This window comes from Mustelus asterias, unplaced genomic scaffold (genome assembly GCF_964213995.1).
Source record: "Mustelus asterias unplaced genomic scaffold, sMusAst1.hap1.1 HAP1_SCAFFOLD_129, whole genome shotgun sequence".
NCBI lineage: Eukaryota > Metazoa > Chordata > Chondrichthyes > Carcharhiniformes > Triakidae > Mustelus > Mustelus asterias.
The window spans coordinates 288,048-310,901 of record NW_027590163.1 but is presented as its reverse complement, the minus strand read 5'-3'; the positions used below and the strand labels follow the sequence as shown (position 1 = coordinate 310,901).

Here is a 22,854-nt window from a genome sequence, read left to right as displayed (position 1 = left end):
CACATTCGAACACGTCCCCACTCAGCCACGTTTGTTTTGAAATGTTTAATTTGCTGACCACACTACCTGAATGTTGGTCGACAATCTCTGATTTTAAAGGCTTCTTTCCTCGGCTCCAGGACACGTTGAATCCAGTGTTACAGTTAGACATGACACATGTTAAGGTCACGGTCGCCTCCAGTAAGACTTGTTCTATTGGCGGAGGCAGGAGAGTGATCCTGGAATTGGTGCACGAGGGAGAATCAGTGAAACAGAAATGAAAATGAACCCAAGTATCATCTTCATAATCAAGACAACAGTATGCAGCCTCTCTTCTCTTCATAATAGAAACATAGAAAAACTACAGCACAAACAGGCCCTTCGGCCCACAAGTTGTGCCGAACACATTCCTACCTTCTACACCTACCTATAACCCTCCATCCTATTAAGCTCCATGTACTCATCCAGGAGTCTCTTAAAATACCCTATTGAGTTCACCTCCACCACCACTGACGGCAACCGATTCCACTCGCCCACCACCCTCTGTGTGAAAAACTTACCCCTAACATCTCCCCTGTACCTACCCCCCAGCACCTTAAACCTGTGTCCTCTCGTAGCAGACATTTCCACCCTGGGAAAAAGCCTCTGAGAGTCCACCCGATCTATGCCTCTCAACATCGTATACACCTCTATTAGGTCTCCTCTCATCCTTCGTCTCTCCAAGGAGAAAAGACCGAGCTCCCTCAGCCTATCCTCATAAGGCATGCCACTCAATCCAGGCAACATCCTTGTAAATCTCCTCTGCACCCTTTCAATCTTTTCCACATCCTTCCTACAGTGAGGCGACCATAACTGAGCACAGTACTCCAAGTGGGGTCTGACGAGGGTCTGATATAGCTGCATCATTATCCCCGGACTCCTAAACTCAATCCCTCGATTGATAAAGGCCACCACACCATACGCCTTGTTAACCCCCTCCTCCACCTGCGGGGCCGATTTTAGAATCCTATGGACCCGGACCCCAAGGTCCTTCTGATCCTCTATCATACTAAGAGTCTTTCCCTTTATATTGTACTCCTTCATCCCATTTGTCCTACCAAAATGGACCACGATGCATTTATCTGGGTTGAAGTCCATCTGCCACTTCTCCGCCCAGTCTTGCATCCTATCTATGTCCCTCTGTAACTTCTGACATCCCTCCAGACTATCCACAACCCCACCGACCTTCGTGTCGTCGGCAAACTTACCAACCCATCCCTACGTTTCCTCATCCAGGTCATTTATGAAAATGATCAACAGCAAGGGTCCCAGAACAGATCCCTGCGGCACACCACTGGTGACCGACCTCCATTTAGAAAAATTCCCATCTATACCCACTCTCTGCCTCCTTTGGGCAAGCCAGTTCTGGATCCACTGGGCCGCAGCCCCTTGGACCCATGCCCTCTCACTTTCTCTAGAAGCCTTGCATGGGGGACCTTATTGAACGCCTTGCTAAAATCCATATAAACCACATCTACCGCCTTCCCTTCGTCAATGTGTTTAGTCACATTTTCGAAGAACTCCACCAGGCTCGTAAGGCACTTCTGCCCTTGACAAAGCCATGCTGAGTATTCTTGAGCATACTAAACCTCTCTAAATGCTCATATATCCTGTCCCTCAGGATCTTCCCCATCAGTTTACCAACCACTGAGGTTAGTCTCACCGGTCGGTAATTACCTGGGCTATCCCTATTCCCCTTCTTGAAAATAGGGACCACATCCGCAATCCTCCAGTCCTCCGGCACCTCTCCCATCTCCATCGACGATGCAAAGATCATCGCCAGAGGCTCTGAAATCTCCTCCCTCGCCTCGCACAGTAACCAGGGGTACATCCCATCCGGACCCAGCGACTTATCTATCTTGATGCCATTCAAAGATTCCTGCACACCTCTTTCTTAAAGTCGACATACTCACTCCTTTCAGTTTTACGCACGCCCGCAGTACATCCACCCAAGTCCTTGTGCTCTGTGAAAACCGAGACAAAATACTCATTGAGCACCTCTGCCATTTCTACTGTTTCCGTACAGTCTTTCCCGCCTTCACCTTTTATAGGCCCTATTCCGTCACGTCTCTTCCTTTTACTCTTCACATATTTATAGAACGCCTTAGGGTTCTCCTTAATCCTTCCTGCCAGGGCCTTCTCGCGACCCCTTCTGGCTCTCCTAATTTCTTTCTTTAGTCCCTTCCTACAAGCCATACACTCTTCTAAATCCCTATCTTCGCCAAGCTCTCTGAGCCTTTTGTACGCTTTCCTTTTCTTCTCGACTGGGTCCCGCACAATTTTCGTGCACCACGGTTCCTCTAACCGACCAACACCTCCCTGTCTGCTCGGAACGTTGTCCTGTAGAACGCTAGACAGACATTCCTTGAAAAACTGCCACCTCTCTTCAGTACATTTCCCCGAGAAAACCTCCTTCCAATTTACTCCTCTAATTTGCTGTCTAATGTTTTCATATTTCCCCTTATTCCATATAAACACTTTCCTAGCTTGCCTGATCCTCCTTTTTTCCAATGCAAGCCGAAAGGAGATCGAGTTATGATCGCTATCCCCAAGATGCTCTCCCACTGAGAGATCTGACACCTGTCCAGGTTCATTGGTCAGTATCAGATCAAGTACAGCCTCTCCTCTTGTAGGCTTGTCCACATGCTGTGTCAGTAAACCCACCTGAACACATCTAACGAACTCTTCCCCATCCAATCCCCTTACCCTCGGGATATTTCAATCTATGTTTGGGAAATTAAAGTCTCCCATTACAACAACTCTGCTATGACTGCATTTCTCCAGGATCTGTTTCCCTATCTGCTCCTCCAACTCCCTGTTACTATTGGGCGGCCTATAGAAAACTCCCAGCAACGTGACCGGCCGCTTCCCACTCCGAACTTCCACCCACAGAGACTCGGTGGACAATCCCTCCACAGCATACCCCTTCTCTACAGCTGTGACACTATCCCTGATCAGCAGTGCCACTCCACCCCCTCTCTTGCCTCCCTCTCTGTCCTTCCTGAAACCTCTGAATCCCGGCACCTGGAGTATCCAGTCCTGTCCCTGAGACATCCAAGTCTACGTAATGGCCACCACATCATAGTTCCTGGCATCGATCCACGCTCTGAGCTCAACCCCTTTATTCACTATACCCCTGGCATTAAAGTAAACACATCTCAATCCTAAGGTAAGGAGATATTTCTTCTCTCAAAGGCTTGTGAATCTTTAGAATTCTGCAGCCGGCCAGAGGTGTGTGGATCCTCAGTCGATGAGGACATTGAAGGTTGAGTTGGAGTAGTTTTTGAAATCTAAGGGAATGAAGGGCTATTGGGATAAGCTTGGAAATTGGGGTTGAGGTTGCGGATCTGCCTTGAATCAATCGTGGAGGAGGCTCAATGGGACATGTGACCCAGTTCTACTTCATTGATTCTGTACACTCTCAATACCAGATCCAGTACCAATGGCTTCTGCTGACAGCATTGAAGTCTCAGGCACTGAATTCAGGGTAGGAGCATTCGTTAAGGCGTATGATCGAAACCCATCACTGCTGAATGTTCAATTAATTAATTTCCTTGAGTACCTTTGATTTGATTTTTTTATTGTCACATGCATCAGCATACAGTGAAAAGCATTTTTCTTGTGCGCTGCACAGAAAAAGCATATCGTTCATCGGGAAGGAAACGAAAGATTGCAGAATGTACTGTTACAGTCATAGCTAGGGTGTCGAGAAAGATCAACTTAATACAAGGTCGGTCGTGCATGTTATCACGTGAATTTCATGCAGTAGAATGTGTCGTTAAACATTTTAACAGGAGGTACCAGTAAACACAATGCAAATATAAATTGCTGTGGGCAATTGACGTGTTTGTGGAGCCAGTTTCCTTACATCGTTGCACCGCAGCGTTTCTGGTAATTATCGCGTTCGCCGTACACACGCAAGTTTCCTGGTTCAATCCTGGGCAGAAATGTATTAAACAGGAATAGAAAATGTTGGAAAATCTCAGCAGAACTGACGGCATCTGTGGGGAAACCAACGTTTCAAATCTGGATGACCCTTCACCAGATTTCCTGATTCGACACACTGGCTCTGTTCTCTCTTAACAGATGCTGCCAGACCTGCTGAGATTTTCCAGTATTCGTTTTGTGTGTTTCGGGTTGCAGCATGAGCAGTATTTCACCTTTACAGAAACATTTCCAAATGTTTTCAATTTCAGAGTAATTCAGCTTTCAGAAATAATCACACATTTGCCACGAATCATTAACTGCCGAGTATTTCCAACATTTTCTGATGGTAACGCCATGAATCAGCCTGTGAAAAGAACAGAAGGAACGGTCTGTGATATAAAGCAAGGGAGGGTGATTAAATGAAACAGGGAGTGATGGATAAGGCAACATTTAGCTGGTGATGGTGGAGGCCGGGTGGTCAAGTCGTTCAGAGTCAATGCTTTCACCGCCAAGGCCCGGGATTGATGATAAACTGTCAACTAAACAGAACATTTTACTGAGCGTGTAATCAGTTTCTGGAGGTGAAAGTATCTGAAAGCAAAGGAAGAGTATATCATTTGCTGCAGAAAGTAGAATGACTGTGTGACTATGTCTGTAGCGACAGTTACCTGGAATAAAGCAATGGAGACCGTAATGATGAACAATGAGATACAAATCTCTGATATCACAGCAGAGCTGTGATCAGGTAATGTTGTTCAGCAGATTTCCCACAAGAAGCTATAGAAGAGGCAGAGGTTACGAATGATCTGTGAATGTGGTGAGCTACAGTGAAATTTAGTGGGGTAGGATGCATTATTATTCATTTTGACAGGAGGAAGCAGCAAGGGGAATGTAATGAAAAGTTGCCGGGGACAATTGACGGGATTGTGCAAATGGGTTTATTTTGTTTCTCCAGGGAGTTCAAACTGGCACAATGATCACTCCTGTTATCGATCAGGAGGTAATTTCAGCCCCTCCGAAATCATGTGCTGGTCGGCAGCTATAAAATCTACATTCCATGACCGGGAATCGAACCCGGGCCGCGGCGGTGAAAGCGCCAAATACTAACCACTAGACCACCAGGGAATATACAAATTGGCAATTTAATCTGACCGATACCTTGCAGCGTTTTTCAAATACTCGACAAAGGTTTGTCGGGAAAAAACAACCTCATGTTTAGATCGAACACGAATGACTGCTTCAGTCAACAGCCAATTACTGCAGATTCTGGAACTTAAAAGAAAAACTTAAAATGCTCGAAAATCTCAACAGGCATGACGGCATCTCTGGAGAGAGAATAGAGCCAACATTTCAAATCTGTATGGTCAGTCATCAAAGCCGAAGACAGGAAAAGAGGACAAGATTGATACTTTAAGTGTGGGATATGTTGTGTGAGGGTGGGAGCCGTGGGGAAGAGTTGACAAAGTTGTGATGGAAAATAAATCAAAGGGAATGTAAATGGTGGCGGTAAAAGCAAAATACTGCGGATGCTGGAATCTGAAACAAAAATAGACAATGCTGGAACATCTCAGCAGGTCTGGCAGCATCTATGGAGAGAGAATAGAGCCAACGATTCGAGTCTGGGTGACCCTTCACCAGAGGTCTGTAGATCCTCAGTTAATGAGAATATTGGAGTTTCAGGGGGAGATATTTTTGGAATCTAAGGGAATGAAGGGCCATCAGGATACGTTTGGAAATTGATGTTGATTCCTGGGATTCGTCATGTTCTCCTTAAATTCCGGAGGAGACTCCATGGGACATGTGAGCCAACCCTACTCCACTAATTCCGTTCCCTGCAGCACCAGATCTGATAGGGATCACCTCTGTTAAAAGCGTTGATGAGTGTTCTGAGGCATTGAATTCGAGGCAGCAGCATTTGTGGGGGAAAGTGATCAAATGCCGCAAATTTCAGGTGTTCAGTTGATTTGCTTTACACGTCATGAATACTTTTTCTCGAACATGTTATTACGAAACGTTAATGCAGTAGGAAGTATCATTATTCATTTTGACAGGAAAAATCAGCAGAGACAATGTAATATCAATTGCTGTGGGCAAAAGATGGGCTTCTGGAGCCAGTCTAGTTGTTTCTTCAGTAAACCGGATCTGCTTGCCCCGAGGTCATCACACCGTGTTTCTGTAGTTCGGTGGTTATCACAAGAGCCAGGTTAATTCTGAAAATATCTGGTTAGAACGAGGAATGATGGGACGTGTACATGATAGGTTTTGAACTTCACTTCGAAAATTCAAGTCCATCACCTTAATTCCTGGGCAGGGAATACAGTCTCACTGTTTGTAATCCTGTTATTTATATCATGATGCAAAGATGCCGGCGTTGGACTGGAGTGGGTACAGTAAGAATTCTCACCAGGTAAAAGTCCAACAGGCTTATTTGGAATTGCGAACTTTCAGGAGAACTGCTTCTTCATCAGGTTGTTCAACTCGGCAGTCAGAAATTCAGCCTATGTGTGCTCTCGAAAGGAGCCACTTGAACACACGCTGCTTTACCCCAACAACGTTTTAAGTTGGTCATGTCCCTGCTCGTTGCTCATGACGAAAACGACACTGCACGCACTCCTGCACTCAATCTGAGCTGTTAGACCAAAACGCAAATTTATTTTGGCAGCGGTGGGATTCGAACCCACGCCTCCGCAGAAACTGGAGCCTTAATCCAGCGCCTTAGACCGCTCGGCCACGCTACCACTTCGGAATATATCGCGGTCATGTTATTTAATGATAATGTTACTGAAATTCAATAAAAGCAATGAAACTTGGAAAGGCCATCAGGAAGCATGAGCCTGCTCCTTCTCTGATTCAGGTAAACCTAAACTGCGCAACAAACAGAAATCACCTCATGTCAGAAACACAATGAGCTGCAGTGAACGGCCGGCATCATTTAAACTGTCCATCAGCTCGTCTCTTCCCAATTTCCTGCCAGAAATGACAACGGAACCTCCTGTTGAATTTGCACAGAGTTTGCACTTAAGGATCATATTATGTTTTATATGTTCATCCAGGCAATAACTCATATTTGTTTTCAGAGTTTGGATGGTGGCAATAAATCTTCAATTCCAGACCAGTAATCTAAACAGCAGCGAAAAAGTCAAACTCTAATCACCAGACCAGCAGCGTGTTTTAGAATTTAAATTATCCACGCTGCTTTTGTTACTTTAATTTTCACGCCACTTTCGCCACAAACAGCTTTCTCCTGCAAAATGGCGCCTTCTGTTTCAACACCAGTGATGTGTTCAGCCAATGACAACATATAACAAACACTCCAGTGCAATTATCACTTTCGTTTCCAACGGTTCGAAACCGGACAGAAATATTTCCAAATGCTTTTCAATGAAGAGTGCGGGAAAAAGTTTCATAATTCAGTGTCAATGTAAACGGTAAAATCTGACTAATTACCAAAACAGATTTTACCTTGCAACAACTTCTCAATCGTTCGTACTATACACCCTATCACTGTCCTTCTCTTTCTGTGTTTGTTCTTGAACTGTTGCACATGTGAAACTTCCAGCTCTGATGTAAACTTGCAAACCTCACTCGGCTGATTCTAGTAGATCTGCTTTCGATCAGAGAGTAAATCAGATCATTATTAATGGTTTGCTGAGAGCAAATAGTCTTCTTTTCCAAAGCGGGAATTGAAACCAGACATCACAGGGAGAGTGATGAACACAAGCCACTGGACGACTGAAACCGGTGAACTGTGTTTTTCAAACTGACTTCACACATGTCCCTTTGCTCATTATTTTCATCTCAGTTCTTTTTCACTTGTGACACGTTTCTCCTTCAAAATGTCCTGTTTGGATGGAACATAATTGCTTCCTTAAGCCAATGACAACACGGGTTGAATTCGCTGGGTCATGGAATTGACAGTGAGGTGAAATGGTCCCACAAAATGCTAAAGTTTAGAAGGATGGGGAGGGGATCTGATAGAGGTATATAAAATTCTAAATGGATTGATAAAGAAAAGGTAGACCAAAAGCTTCTTCTTATGGGACAATCAAGAACAAGAACGTGTATAGTTTGAGAGCCCGTGGATTTAAAACTGAGATGAGGAAGAACTACTTCTCGCAAAGGGTGGTGCATTGATGGAACTCGCTGTCCCATAGCGCGGTGGAGTCTGAATCATTGAATGATTTCAAGAAGGGATAGAAATATTTCTGATAGAGAAAAACGCATCAAAGGGGTATAGAGAACAGGTGGGGAGGTAGATTTCAGATCAAAGAGAGGTCAACCATGATCTGATTGAATGGCGGAACAGGACCAAAGGGCTGAATTTGCCGACACCTGCTCCCAATTCCTACGTTCCTATGTTTCTTTGCGTAACGATCAACTTTCAAGCCCACCAACCTCATCACTGTGGTTCTGTTGAAATATATGCACAGTACGTCCTCTGGTTCCCCTTCACCCACAACGCACGTCGGTCGTGCAAGTAACTTTGTAATCGTCTCACCCTGTGGTATAATCATTCTGTGATTCTCTGTTTCCCTCATTCATTTTCTCCAGGCTTCCACCCTACCAGATGTTGTTATGTTTCCTCCCTGCTGGATTTCATTTGTTTTGAACTCCCAACATCTCTAAACATTCCCAATGTTAATGAAAGGTCTTGGAGGTGAATATTTATCTTTGTTTCCCTATGGACAGACGCTGTCTGACTTCCTGAGTTTTTCCAACGTTGCCACATTTCAGTGCAGATGTCTGATCCGCTTTTGGATGGCAATAAAATATATATTTAGTTGACGCGCTTTTGTACCGATAGCTTGTTGGTCTAGGGGTGTTCTCACTTTGGGTGTTTAAAGTCCAAAAGCTTTCAAGAGGTCCCGGGTTCAAATCTTGAACACGCCCTTGTTTTGTAATGGGTAAGACGTGGATTTTGTTAGTTTCATTCCCGTGACATGGCGGAATTGGCTCACATGGGATATGATTTGAGAACCTGAGCGCACACGGCAATGCTGCTGTGAGCACAACACACTCACAGAGAATCCAGGCATTTTCAAAAGGTGACAATCCTTGCGGACATTCACTTAACCAGATTGAAACGTCTGAAAATGGGGTGACAGTTTGACTTCGGACATACTGTGACGCTGTTTCCCCCACCTGTTTTGAGTATTTAGATCAAAAATGTTCAGGTGAAAGATGTAGGAGGAGTTTGCAATGTTTGAAAGGAGGTGAAGCTAAGAAGTGGAAGATGTAAATGAAGTTATTGATGATAGAGAGGAGTGCCTTCTTACCTAAAGCATTCTGTAGGTTGATTAATTGTAAACATTGTAATCAGAACAAGCTGAGACACCAGATGGCAAAGCCATATTTGTCTCCACGCATTTTAGAATATTAAGTGCCAGTTCTGATATGTGTCCCTCGCGGTCAGTTGGTGGAGTATGAAACTCTCAATCTCAGGGTCGTGGGTTCGAGCCCCACGCTGTGTTTGCTGCTTTCGTTGGTGAAGTCTTGGCAGTGTCACCGTTCAAACGGAGTCTTTCTCTATCCCGCTTTGCTTTGTTAGTCACAAGTAAGGCTAACTTTGCAATTTATGATGAAATTCACCGACCCGCCACACTCCAGCGCCCACTCGGGTCAGTGCACCTAACCAGCACATCTTTCCGACTGTGGGAGAAAACCCATGCAGCCACGGGAAGAACGTGCATACTTCACACAGATAGTGACCCAAACAGGGAATCTAACTCGGGTCCCTGTCCCTGTGAGGCAGCAGTGCAAACCACCGTCCCACCGTGCCGCCCCACTAATCTCACCGTCACTGCTTTCTGAATTAAAGCTATCCCTGCTTCCCGGGCAGTCGAAGAGTTTAGTCCTTAATTCAGAGAGCAAATTTCTTCTCATTTTGCGCAAGGTTTAAAGCAAGATCTGGAAGATTATGTCAGTGGGAACAATAATCATCCTCATTGTCATTCAATCACTCCAGCCTTACATCCTATCATAAGATCATAAATAGGGTTCTCGCCCTCTATTTTCCCTCACTCTGTATTTGCTCGTAAACCATTAAACATCTAACTTCTTCCAGTTTGGATAAAACGTCAGCGACCCGAACCATTCATTCTGTTTCCCTCACCGTAGACGCTGTTTGACCTGCTGTTTCCAATATTTTCTGTTTTGAGGTGGGGTTTGCAGTACCTTCAGTGTCTTTTTTTCTCGTTCAATGTGGATTAGTTTTCTTTGACTGAACTTGACCTGTTTACATCGTCAAAGGGCTGAGGTTTTAAATAATAAGATACAAGGATCTGTCACCCTGTTTGACATGAAATGAAACATAATAAGGATTAATCATTTCAAAAGATGTTACGAATTCAGTATATATTTTGTTGGGGATCGACCTACTTGTACCATTCACTTACTCACCTGTCCCAATTTAAACAAGAGGTGGGACGGCGAGAGTCCAAACTGCGAAGCGCTACGACATGGAAATGATAGCATTCTGACCTATGACACTCGGCCTTTCTCCCAAAACACACAAACACACACTTGCTCAATAATTGCCAATCTCCAGTCGAATGGTTGGTGTTGTGTGACACCAACTGCTCCTTTCTTTCAACAGATGATTTAAAGAGCAGCGAAAGATGAAAAAACATTGCTGATGCAGGCATCTTTCGCCAGAAACTCAGCAATGTGCAAGTTGCAGTTGTTGCAGCGAATGACTCTCTTGGCGTCATTGCATCAGCCCTAGAGAACGATTGCTCAAGAATACAAAGCGCTGAGAGTCGGGGAAGCGACAGTGGGCTTTGTGTCCACCTAGAGGTGTAATTCACTCTGTTACCTGTCCAAATTTAAACAAAGGTTAGGAGGCGAGAGGCCAGAGTGTGAACCGTCACCCATTGAATCAACAGCACTCTGATGGAAGACTTTTATCCCAAAACACACACACACACACACACACCAACGCTCTCTTTCTCACACACACACACACACACACACACATAGACAAAGACACACAGGCGCACAGACACACACACACACACGCACGCACACACTTGCTCAATAATTGTCAGACTCCAGTCGAATTGTTATTGTGTGACACCAACTGTTTCTTTTTTTCAACAGAGGAGTTAAAGAGCAGCGAAAAGATGAAAAACACTGATGTTGCAGGCACCTGGCACCAGAAGCTCAGCAATGTGCATTGTAATAGCAGTGGAACTGGCTGACAAATTGTCCTCTCGATTCGTACTTTGTGAGAAATTTAAACAAAATGCACCTCCGCAAATCAACCATCTGCATTTGCAAATTAAAGCCGAATTTTGAACTCGGATTGCTGGATTCAGAGTCCAGAGTGCTCACCATCACACCACGGAACCCAAAACACAACTGCAGGCTGAAAATGGTCGTTCAATACCTGTGCCAATCTGAACAGCAGAGCGAAATATCAGTCCCAATGCACAATCCCATCAAAAACCCACAGCAATTCATATTTACTTTGACCTTGCTGGTTCCTCCTGAAAAAATGAGTAAGCTATCTTCAACTGCATTAAATTTCACTGTAGCTCACCACGTTCGAGGAATGTTGGCATCGAAATGTTATAAACCTGAGTGTGGTAAAAATTCTGAACAACATTAGCTTGTCACAGCTCTGCTTTGGTCACACTGGAAGCTAGTGTGAAAATATGAACAATTTCATATCTGAACAGACTGGAAGGAGTGGGAGACTGTGTATAATTGGCACTGTGCACATTCCTGTAATCCGTGACTGCGAAAATCAGTAAAATTACATCCTGCTGATCTAGTGGCTAGTGTTCGGTGCTTTCGGGGTCACAGGCTGGCTTCGATGCACTAAGATTTTATGTTTTTGATAAACAAAGCGTAATACTTCCTGGTCCAAAGCAGCTCTGCCAGAAACGGTGGAGTGAGGTTTGTAGTTTTGCTTCCGAGTTGAAAATGTCACATGGATAAAAGGTCAAAAACAAACACAGATAGTGAAGGACAGAGATAGGATGAAAAGCGCTGATGATGGAGATGGTGATACGAGGTAAAATCTATTTGGTAATAGGTCAGATTTAACCGTTTGCATTGGCACAAATTTCACTCATTTCGGGATAACAATATCGGGCTAAATGATAAGAAAACTTCTCGCTGAATGAAGCACAAAACTATTTGGCTTCGACTGATTGCAAGCAGTTTTCATTCAGAAAGAAGTAACTGTGACATTAACAAAGCGGAATGGAGAAAGTCTCAGTTTGAGCGGTGAAATTGCCGGAGGAATTGAGAGCTGGAGTTCACCCATAAAAGCAGCAAAGTATAAAAATATTGGGAACCACCCAATGTTGCCCTTGTCCATCATTCCTTGTGTCAGTTAACCCATCCTGTTATGCTCTCTATCACAGACCTTCCCTTTTAATCTCTTTATTGAGTGATTCCCATTTTAAATGCCACAAGACCTCAATCAATGTTTCGCGAAAAGCAAGAATAAATCTGAATCATTTGAAATTAACCCATTTCGAAATGTTTTTGCTCGGTCTTGACCCGGGGATCTGTGCGCATGTGAGGCAAACGTGGTAACGACTGCACTACAGAAACTTTGCGATGCATGATTTGAAGCAGATCCGGTATACTTGTGGAGCAACTAAACTCGTTCCACAAGCCCGTCAGTTGCTCACTTTACATTCTCTCTGCTGGTTTCTCTAATCAAAATGAATGGTGACACATTCTACTGCATTCAATTTTAATGATCACATGTTTGATCAAAGTTCGTAACGTTTAAAGTAATTTAAATAAAAATCTGACATTGGGAGAATTTGATCACACTCCTCCACAAATGTCGCTATCCTAAATTTAATGCCTTAAACTTCCTATCAACGACACCAACAGAAGTCATTGCTGTCGGAACTAGTATTGGCAGTGAACAGAATCATTGGAGATGGATTAGATCACATGTCCCATTGCGTCTCCTCCGCCATTAAAATCAACAACCGCCTAATTTCAGGAATCAATTCAATTCAACTTGATTCCACCCAGACAGGGAGAGAATAGGAGGAACAAAAACAAAAGAGGGAAATGAATAGTTAGACTGAGAGAGGGAAGGACTGAGGCAGATCTATCGACAGAAAGAAAGAAAAAGCCAGAGTGGGTAGATACCGAATGGAACAGGTACACTTCACTATTGAAGTGGTGAGATTCTTTCCACTTAGAAAGGAAACCAGAACTAGAGGGCACAGCCTCAAAATAAAGGGGGTTAAGTTTCGGATAGAGTTGGGGAGGAACTTCTTCTCTCAGAGGGTGGTGAATCTCTGGAATTCTCTGCCCACTGAAGTGGTGGGGGTACATCGTTGAATATTTTTACGTTACGGATAGATGGATTTCTGATCGGTAAGGGAATTAAGGGTTATGGGGAGCAGGCGGGTAAGTGGAACTGATTCACTTCAGGTCAGCCATGATCTTATTGAATGGCGGGGCAGGCTCGAGGGGCTAGATGGCCTACTCCTGCTCCTATTTCTTATGTTCTGATGTATATGGCTCCCTCATGCCAAAAATAGACTATTTTTCCGAAACGATATAGATGAGAAGGTGGGCGGATGATAAGTAAGTTTAAGAGTGACAGAAAAAAATGCTGGTGTGGCTATTAGCGAACATTTTCTAGATTGCAGGAAGATAGAGATGACAGATTCTGTTGGGGAGATATCAAATTGTAAAATGGATTGATGAGGTAAATGTAGAGAAATTGCTTTCTCTTATGCGGCAATCCAGAAAAAGAGGTCACATATATAGGTTGAGAGGTTGTAGATTAAAATCTGAGCTCAGGAGAAACTACTTCTCGCAAACGGTGATGGATTTGTGGAACTCGTTGTCCCACAGCACGGTGGAGTCTGAATCGTTGAATGGTTTCGAGAGTGAGACAGATACATTTCCAGCATCAAAAGAGAAAGAGGGATATTGGGAGCATTTGGGGTGATGCATTTGAGACCAAGAATCGATCAACAATGATCTGATTGCACGGGGGAGCATGATAGCAGGGCTGAATTTACCGACATTTGCGCATAATTCCTATGTTCCTATCTTTCTGTGAGTTGCTCAGATGCGGCCGATCAGGGGCATAGCCCTGTGAAGTGTTGAATGACACACTTCGGAAGGAGTAAAATGACAAGGGAGAATGCAATGGATGGAAGGACAAAATGAAGTTCAGAGGAGCAGAATTATCTTAGGATGTTTGTCCACTGATCCTTGAAAGCGGCAGAACAGAGTAATATGATAGTTAAGAAGGCATACAGAACTTCACTATCCCTCGTGGTATAGATTACGTGAGCAGGGAGTTTATGTTGGAACTGTATGAAACTTTGGATAGGCAAAAGCTGGAAGTACTGGGTGCAGTTCTTGTCGCCCAATTATAGGAAGCATGTGATTTCATTGGCGAGGCTGAAGAGAATATTCACAAGGATGGCGCCTGAGATGAATAGTTTTAGATATGGAGAGAGGCTGGATAGGATTAATATATTTAGAACAGAGGAGAAAGAAAGGGTACCTGATTGGATTGGATAAGGTTAAGAGGTTTATGGACAGGATGGGGAGGACATCGTTGAAGGATGAGTAGCAAAGGGGCATAATTTTCAGGTGAGGAGCAGGAGGTTTAGAGGGCTTTTAAGGAAACATTTTTCACAGAGAGAGTTAGAAGTCTGGACTGCACTGCCTGGGAGGATTGTAGAGGTGGGAATCCAACAAAGTTTTTTTTGATGAGCACATGAAATGCCACAGCATTCAAGACTATGGGCCAAATGCTGTAAAGGGGGATTAGTTTACATTTAGTGTATTTTTGTTGGTGCGGAATCGATGTGCCGAAGGGTCTCTTCTGCACTGCATGATATTATGACTCTACGTTCTGGAGCCTGCGGTCATAGTTATAGAAGGATCGACTAGTTTGAGGTTCCTTTGATTTTCATGTCATTTGTACAAGTTTCATGTCGATAGGCCTCCTTTTGTTTTTATACCGCTATTCAATTCCAGAACATTGATATAGATGGAATTGTTACTGTCCTAATTAGGATATAGGTTAGCAATAAAAATCGTTATTGTTGAATTGAAGGTCCATTTAAGCGGGAAGGTCAGCAGGTCACCTTTGTTAAAAGATATACATTTTAATTTAAAATCGCACATTTGTAATTGTGTTCAATCTATGATATTAACAACGAAGCTAAAAACAGACCATATCAAAGTGCTTGCTCATAGGCTACAATCCGCCATTGTAATTGTTTAATTAACGGTGTTTGTTCAGTGAGTGCAAGCAACATTATTGGTAATATGACCTAATTGCGTCTACGGGGGATAACATGAGGTATAATAGAATGTTCTTTGAAAGTCGAGCAGAGCACAAATCATTCTCAGAAAGACATCGCTGCCCCTCACAGAAGATGCATGCTCCACCTACTGGACTACGATATGCTATTTACTACACTACACTTGCTGTCATTGCAGTCCCAGGTAATGATTCAAAATAAGTTATTCGTTGTCTAATTGAATGCGTCTCAAGGATACCATGAAACAAAAGGGTTGAAGTTATCCGACGTTTGAATACCAGGAGCAATATACTCATTTTCTTCCATGTCACCTCACGAAGGATAGACTTTTCATTCAAAAATGGTGCAATGTAGGTTTGCTATAACGATACCAAGTCTTCGAGAGTGAATTCTCAGGAACGGTTTCATAAATCTCATATGTTGTACATTCCGTATATAAGATTAAATAACTAGTTAGCCGCTTTGATTAAAATTAGTAAAGGGGTTCAAAGATCTGTGGGCAACAAACAGATTTTTCTGGTCGGGATGCGCAAGGCAAGGGGCAGAAGTGGTGAAATAACTCAGGATATGGTTTTCTAAATCCGAGACGAACCAGATTTGACTTAATAAAGCAGTGATCAAAGTACTGGACATAGGAATATCTATCGGTGTAGAATTTGCTTTGACAAAGAAGTTTGACAAAGGGCCTTCTGAACTCGAAACTTCAGCTCTTTACTCTCCTACAGATGCTGCCAGACCTGCTGAAATTTTCCAGCATTTTCTCTTTCTGATTTCAGATTCCAGCAGCCGCTGTAATGTGCCCTTAATATCTATCGATGTTATTTGTAACAGAGTTCACAAAACATTTGATTAGATACTCCACAGGGCCACGTTACTTCACGGTGAAGATCCTGGAATAGACGTAAAAGCATGTAAATGTTTGGGACTAAATATCAATGTTAGAAGAGTTCTGGACTTACTGGATGTGGAGAGGCTGTTTCCACCAGTGAAAACATCGTACACTAAAGGGAACAGTATGAAAGTAATTCATGAAATCAGCAAAATTCATTTAAGGAAATGGGTTGTACGCTGCGAGTGGCTAGTGTTTGTGATACACTGCATGATATTGTGGTTGAGAGAGATCCTTTTGAACAATTCAGAAATTAACTGCATATTTATCTGGATGGATGAACGTGGAATGTTAGGAGGATAGGACGGTGGATGACCTTCGGTGAGACGTGCATTCAGAGAAACGATGCAATCACAATTGCTCAAATGGCATCGTGCTGAGCTGTAATAATTGTCCCATTCTGTGAAATTGGCTAAGCTACATAACAGAATACAAAGATAAGAGAAACCATTCGATCTCACAGGATACGACTGGTCATTTCTTGCTAGGATTCTGTTGGCACTTCAATGATTAATCCGAACTATAATTGGCTGAGAAGATGCGATGTAAAAGGTCACACATCAAAATGTCCCGATAAACTTAAGTTACATCCTAATCAGTCTAGATGGAAAAATAAAATTCGAAAGATTATTGAACAGTTAAATTAAGTGGGCTAAACTGTGAAAAATGCTCATCATGATCGACAGGTATGATATCATCCATGTTGTGCCGATATACGATATAATAAATGTTTCTCTATGTTTTAATTCCAATTATTGCTATATCATCTGTGCTTTCTGTTCAAGTTTCTAATCTTTCAGTGCATGGAATATTCGAATTGTCGCAGCATAGACGTTTGCTCGGCAACATCAGTTCAGTTTCTCCAGTTTCCCCCTTCGTTTCCCTGTCACCACACACGTTTCCTATTCAGATGATAAGTCAATGCCCTGTTGAATGTCGCTACGAATACTGTCACAACCTCATTCTCATGCAGCAAATTTGCATGCGCCAAAAGTTTGTCCTGACGTCACTATTTCTTCCCTTATATATAACATTAAATCAATCCCCTCTTCGGTTTAATCCTTCCTCTGAGGTTTTGATTTGATTTGATTTGATTTATTATTGTCCCCTGTATTAACATACAGTGAAAAGTATTGCTTCTTGCGTGCTATACAGACAAAACATATCGTTCATAGAGAAGGAAACGAGAGAGTACAAAATGTAGTGTTGGAGTCATGGCTATGGTGTAGACAAATATCAACTTAATGCAAGGTAAGTCCATTCAACAATCTGAGAGCAGCAGGGAAGAAGCTGTTTTTGAGTCGGTTGGTACGTGACCTCACACTTTTGTATCTATCTCCTGAAGGAAGAAGGTGGAAGAGAGAATGTCCGAGGTGCATGGGGTCCTTAATTATGCTGGTTGCCTTGCCGGGGCAGTGGGAAGTGTAGACAGAGTCAATGGATGGGAGGCTGGTTTGCGTGATGGATTGGGCAACATTTACAAACTTTTGCAGTTCCTTGCAATCTTGGGGAGAGCAGGAGCCATACCAAGCTGTGATACAACCAGAAATAATGCTTTCTATGGTGCATCTGTAAAAATTGGTGAGAGTCGTAGCTGACATGCCAAATTTCATTCGTCTTCTGAGAAAGTTGGTGGGCTTTCTCAACTACAGTTCCGTCCATTGGGGGGCGGGGGGGGGGGGCGGTTACCAGGACAGATTGTTTGTGATCTGGAGACCTAAAAACTTGAAACTCCCGACCCTTTCTACTTCGGCCCCATTGATGTAGACAGGAGCATGTTCTCCTTTACGCTTCCTGATGTTGATGGCAATCTCCTTCGTTTTGTTGACAGTGAGGGAGAGATTATTTTTGCCGCACCAGTTCAGCAGATTCCTGTACTCGTCATTGTTTGAGATCCGACTCACTAGGTGGTGTCATCAGCAAAATTGAAAATCGACATGGAGCGGAATTTGGCCACACAGTCATAGGTGTATAAGGATTATAGTAGGGGGCTGAGAACACAGTCTTGTGGGGCACGGGGGTTGAGGATTACCGTGGAGGAGGTGTTGTTGCCTTAACTTACTGATTGAGGACTATGAGTGAGGAAGTTCAGGATCCAGTCGCAGAGGGAGGTGCCGAGGCACAGGCCACGGAGTTTGGAGATGAGTTTCGTGGGAATAATAGTGTTGAAGGCTGAGCTGTAGTCAATAAATAGGAATCTGACAAGGTGTCCTTATTATCTAGGTGTTCTAAGGTTGAGTGCAGGGCCAGGAAAACGGCGTCTGCTGTGGATCTGTTGCGGTGGTAGGCAAATTGTGGTAGATCCAGGTCGTGCGGGAGGCTGGAATTGATTCAGGCCATGACTAATCTTTCGAAGAACTTCATGATGATATTTGTCAGAGCCACTGGCTGATAGTCATTAAAGCACACTGCTTGGTTTTTCTTCGGTACCGGGATGATGGTCGTCTTATTGAAGTAGATAGGGATCTCAGATTGTTGTAAAGAGAGGTTGAAGATGTCTGTGAATACCCCCGCCAGCTGATCCTCGCAGGTTCTGAATGCTCGTCCGGGTACCCCATCTGAGCCAGTCGCTTTCAGTGGGTTGACCTTCAAGAAAGCTGCTCTGACATCTGCAATGGTGACCCCAGATGTAGGTTCATCCTGTGCTTCCAGGGTAGAGGCCATGTGCTGGCTGACCTCTTGCTCAAAACCGGCATAGAATGTATTGAGATCATCAGGGAGAGGTGCGTTGGAGCCGGCGATTGAACATGCCTTCATCTTATAGCCTGTTATGTCTTGCAGACAAGCGGGGCTCCGTGTGGCTATCCTAGGACTCTAGCGTGGTCCGGTACTGTCCTTTGGCATCTTTGATGTATCTCTTTAGATCGTATCTGGCTTTCTTGTATAGGTCACTGTCGCTTGACTTGAATGCCTCAGACCTGGACTTCAGCAAGCAGTGGATATCCCTGTTCATCCATTGTTTCCGGTTGGAAACACACGATTTGCTTCGTTGGCACATTGCCTTCTACACACTTATTAATGATGTCAGTTCCTGTCGTGGCGTACTCGTTCAGGCTGGTTACAGAGTTTTTAAATACTAACCTCAGACTAACATTGCACGACTTTCTTTGATGGATTCTCCCGCTTCAGTTCTTGCTAGTAAGCCGGAGCAAGAGTACTGTCCTGTGGTTTGATTGGCAAAAGTCTGGGCAACGATAGAGCATGTTTGATATTTGTGCAGCAGTGGTTTAGGATGTTTGGGCCTCTGTTGGAATAGGAAACGTGTTGGTGGTATCTTGGTAGTATGCTCTTGAGTTTGGCCTGATTGAAGTCCACAGCAACGATGAACAAAGCCTCGTCTCAAGGCTAATCGTCGTGATGTATATTTCGTCTGGCGTAATCTTCACGTGTGCATTGGGTGGAAGGTGAACTCCCATCAGGATAACGGCGGTGAACTCCCGCGGAAGGGAGTAGGGGTGGCATTTTAGCATGAGATATTCCAGGTCTGGGGAGCAGAAAGTTGCGGTGTCGCTACGTCTAGGCACCACAAGGTGTTGATAAAGAAGCAGGCCCACCACCCCTAGCCATGGCTAAGGCCGCTGTACGGTCCATTCGATGGATTGAGAAGCCCACTGGTTTTAGGGCACTGTCCGGTGAAGCAAGAGTCTCTGTGAAACAGAGTACACAGCAATCCCTCAGTTCCCTTTGGAAAGTGAGGCTCGTTCTAAGTTCGTCTAGCTTGTTTTCCAGAGACTGGAGATTTGTAAGGAATAAGCTGGGGATGGGGGCCTTGGTGCCGCGTTGTTTCACTCTCACTTACACGTTTTCCACGCTTCCTGGAGTGTCTGTTTTTTTCGAGCCTGGGAGACGGTGAGAATGGTTTGCGGTGTTAAGGGTATGGTTTTGTCCAATGAGGTTCTTCACTCTGGTCGGTGTGTGGATGGAGGATTTGTTGCCTTGCTTGCAGTTCCTGTGTCGTGAGCAGTTTTCTCCCGATCGTCTCTCAGAAGAACCCGAATGAATCTTTGACATTTGACAAAAATTTCGACACGTTTCTCCAATCAACCCTCGTAAGCGAATTACTCCATTCATGGAAACATCAATACCAATATTTTCCATACCCGTTGAAATGTCATCAGACTCCACTAATTGGTTGATTTCGGAAATAGAAACTTTATTAATTCATTACCGTGCACGGTAAAATGTAATGGTAATTGAGAAGTCAATGCTTGATAAACAGATAATCCATTTTGATGATTAAGAATATACTTCTTCCATCCGTGATGTCTGCCCCCATCTAACGTCCATCTTCATATTATTAAATCAGCTGTTTTTTCTTCAGACCCAGAAAATCGCTTCAGATGCAGAAAATAAGAGTCCATGCATTTCGGTCAATGTGATGATATTATTGTGGTTTTTGCATGTAAGTTAATTCTCCTTCTGTTTAATGCAGCTAATTTAGTGGCGATTGTGATCCTGTCAAGAGGAAAGTGTGGTCTTTCGAAATGTATCACTCGATACCTTATCTCCATGAATGTGACAGATCTACTGGTCATTATCACCGCTGTGATATTAAATCGCATCAGTGCCATTTATTTTCCAGGCAGCTTCTTGTCCATCACCCCGCTGTGTAGTGTGAGCACAGTCCTAACTTACGCAGCCAGAGTGAGTTCTGTCTGGTTAACAGTCACGTTTACCTTTGATCGCTTTGTGGCAATATGCTGCCAGAAGTTGAAAATAAAATACTGCACCGAGAAAACTGCGGCTGTTGTGATAGGAACAGTCTGTGCCCTGGGCTTTTTAACCAATATCCCCTGGTACTTTATTCACGAGCCTATTTACATGGTTGACAATGTGCCCTGGTATTGCAGACTGAAGGATATCCGGTATACTTCACTGCTATGGACAGCATATGACTGGTTTAATTGTATATTGACCCCGTGTGCTCCGTTCCTTCTAATTCTCCTGTTCAACGCTCTGACCGTCAGACATATTCTAGCAGCCAGTAGAGCCAGGAAGAGACTTCGTACAGACAATGGCGGAAAGAATCAGACTGACCCCAAGATGGAGAGCCGGAGAAAGTCCATCATTTTACTCTTCACAATCTCTGGCAGTTTCATCCTGTTGTGGATGACATTTGTTATACAGTTCTTGACTGTGCGAATCACAAACGATTATAACATTAAAAGCTTCAGTGATCCCAAATTTATTCTCCAGGAATCGGGAAACATGCTGCAGCTTCTTAGTTCCTGCACCAACACCTTTATTTACGCAGCCATTCAGAAGAAATTCAGAGAAGAGTTGAAAAATGCTCTCCAATGTCCACTGAACCGAATTAGTAAACTAACTATTCCGAGAAAATAATGCAGTCCAATAGTTATAATTCTTTACTAAAATTAGTCAATTGTTTCACCTCTTAACAGCACAGGCTTGAAAATAAAAATGGATACTCTCTAATTCATATCAATGTCTGAGAATTATTATCTCTAATGTAATCACAACCTACCAAAGTGTAGAAATAAGAAAGCAAATGCTTCTTCGTCTTTTCTTTTCATTCATCAGGTGATCGCAAGTTTCTTGATGTGGAGATGTTGTCGTTGGACTGGGGTGGGCACAGTAAGAACTCTCACAACACCAGCTTAAAGTCCAACAGATCTTTTGTTTGCACGAGCTTTCGGAGCTCTGATCCTTCAACAGGTGAGAGGCTGATGAAGGAGCAGTGTTCCGAAAGCTCGTGCTACCAATTAATCATGTTCGACGTTAACCTGGTGTTGTGAGAATTCTTACTGTGCCCACACGTTTTTTTAAAACATGAATATAAGAACCCCAAGTCTCTAACAAGTGTCTTTCCTCTATTAATGAGGCTAGCCTGCCACGTTGAAGACTATTCGTCCTTTACTTTAGTTCCAACTATCCCAATTTTTTGATGGGTCTCTTCCTTGTACCCATGATACAAACATCCCAATATAATGACAGCTGTCCGAATGTGACCATGAATTAAGTAGTATCATTTGCTGGCAGGTCAGTTTCAATTTTACCGTCACTGTCCAGGACTTTCAGCTTTGAGTTCTCCCGGTAATAACATTATAGCGTCAACTCCACTTCTGTTCTACTTCATCAATCAAGTGTCCTGCGACCATGCAAAGTTTGTGGTTATCTTTCTTTCCACGAGTGACCTCGTAACTCTTACTGAATGTCTATTGCTTGTGATTACTGTGATACTCGGTTGTCAATGTCAAGATTGGTCCCTGGGATGAGAGTTTTCTCCTGGGATTGGAGGCTGTGTAAATTGGGCTGAAATTCCCTGGAGTTAATAAAAATGAGAGGCGATCTCACTGAAACCAGCGGTATTCTCAGGTATTGTTTCCACTGGTCGGGAAATCTAAAAGACTGGGGTCCAATCTCAGGACGAGGACCCCTCGGAGAACTGACACAACACCACATTCAGCCAACGTTCTTATTTGATTGGATTTCTTAACTTTAACAGCATATTTGAAATAAACATATTATTGCATGTAATATGTATGAATGAATATTCATTAGCTAAATAATGTTGTTAAGACCAGATATCAGTCGAGCCGGTAAACCGTGAGAAACATTTTTATTGTTGCCCAAGGACCCAAGCGAAACTGTGCGACAGTCAACGCTAATTGTTTTTGAAAAGTGAAATCGCCTTGTGTGGATGCTTTTGAACGACCACTTTTTCGGTTAACAGCCAAACGCACTGACAAATTACGCCACAGAGAATAACATGACTCGAACCCACCC

The 22,854-nt window shown here is 43.5% G+C and overlaps 1 protein-coding gene and 2 non-coding genes across 3 annotated transcripts; 1 reads left to right on the top strand and 2 right to left on the bottom strand.

Annotated features, from left to right (window-relative positions):
* Positions 1–4,998: 4,998 nt before the first annotated feature.
* On the bottom strand, positions 4,999–5,070 carry trnae-uuc (transfer RNA glutamic acid (anticodon UUC)). Its single transcript has one exon. It is a non-coding gene; the product is annotated as a tRNA-Glu (tRNA).
* Positions 5,071–6,601: 1,531 nt separating this feature from the next.
* trnal-aag (transfer RNA leucine (anticodon AAG)) lies at positions 6,602–6,683 on the bottom strand. The gene has a single exon. It is a non-coding gene; the product is annotated as a tRNA-Leu (tRNA).
* A 2,162-nt stretch (positions 6,684–8,845) lies between these two features.
* Positions 8,846–21,450, top strand: LOC144484822 (putative G-protein coupled receptor 139). Its single transcript, XM_078203184.1, has 4 exons — positions 8,846–8,849; positions 11,044–11,121; positions 15,995–16,009; positions 20,540–21,450. Exons 1-4 carry the CDS (start codon positions 8,846–8,848, stop codon positions 21,448–21,450), a joined length of 1,008 nt encoding a protein of 335 aa, XP_078059310.1.
* The last annotated feature ends 1,404 nt before the right edge of the window (positions 21,451–22,854 follow it).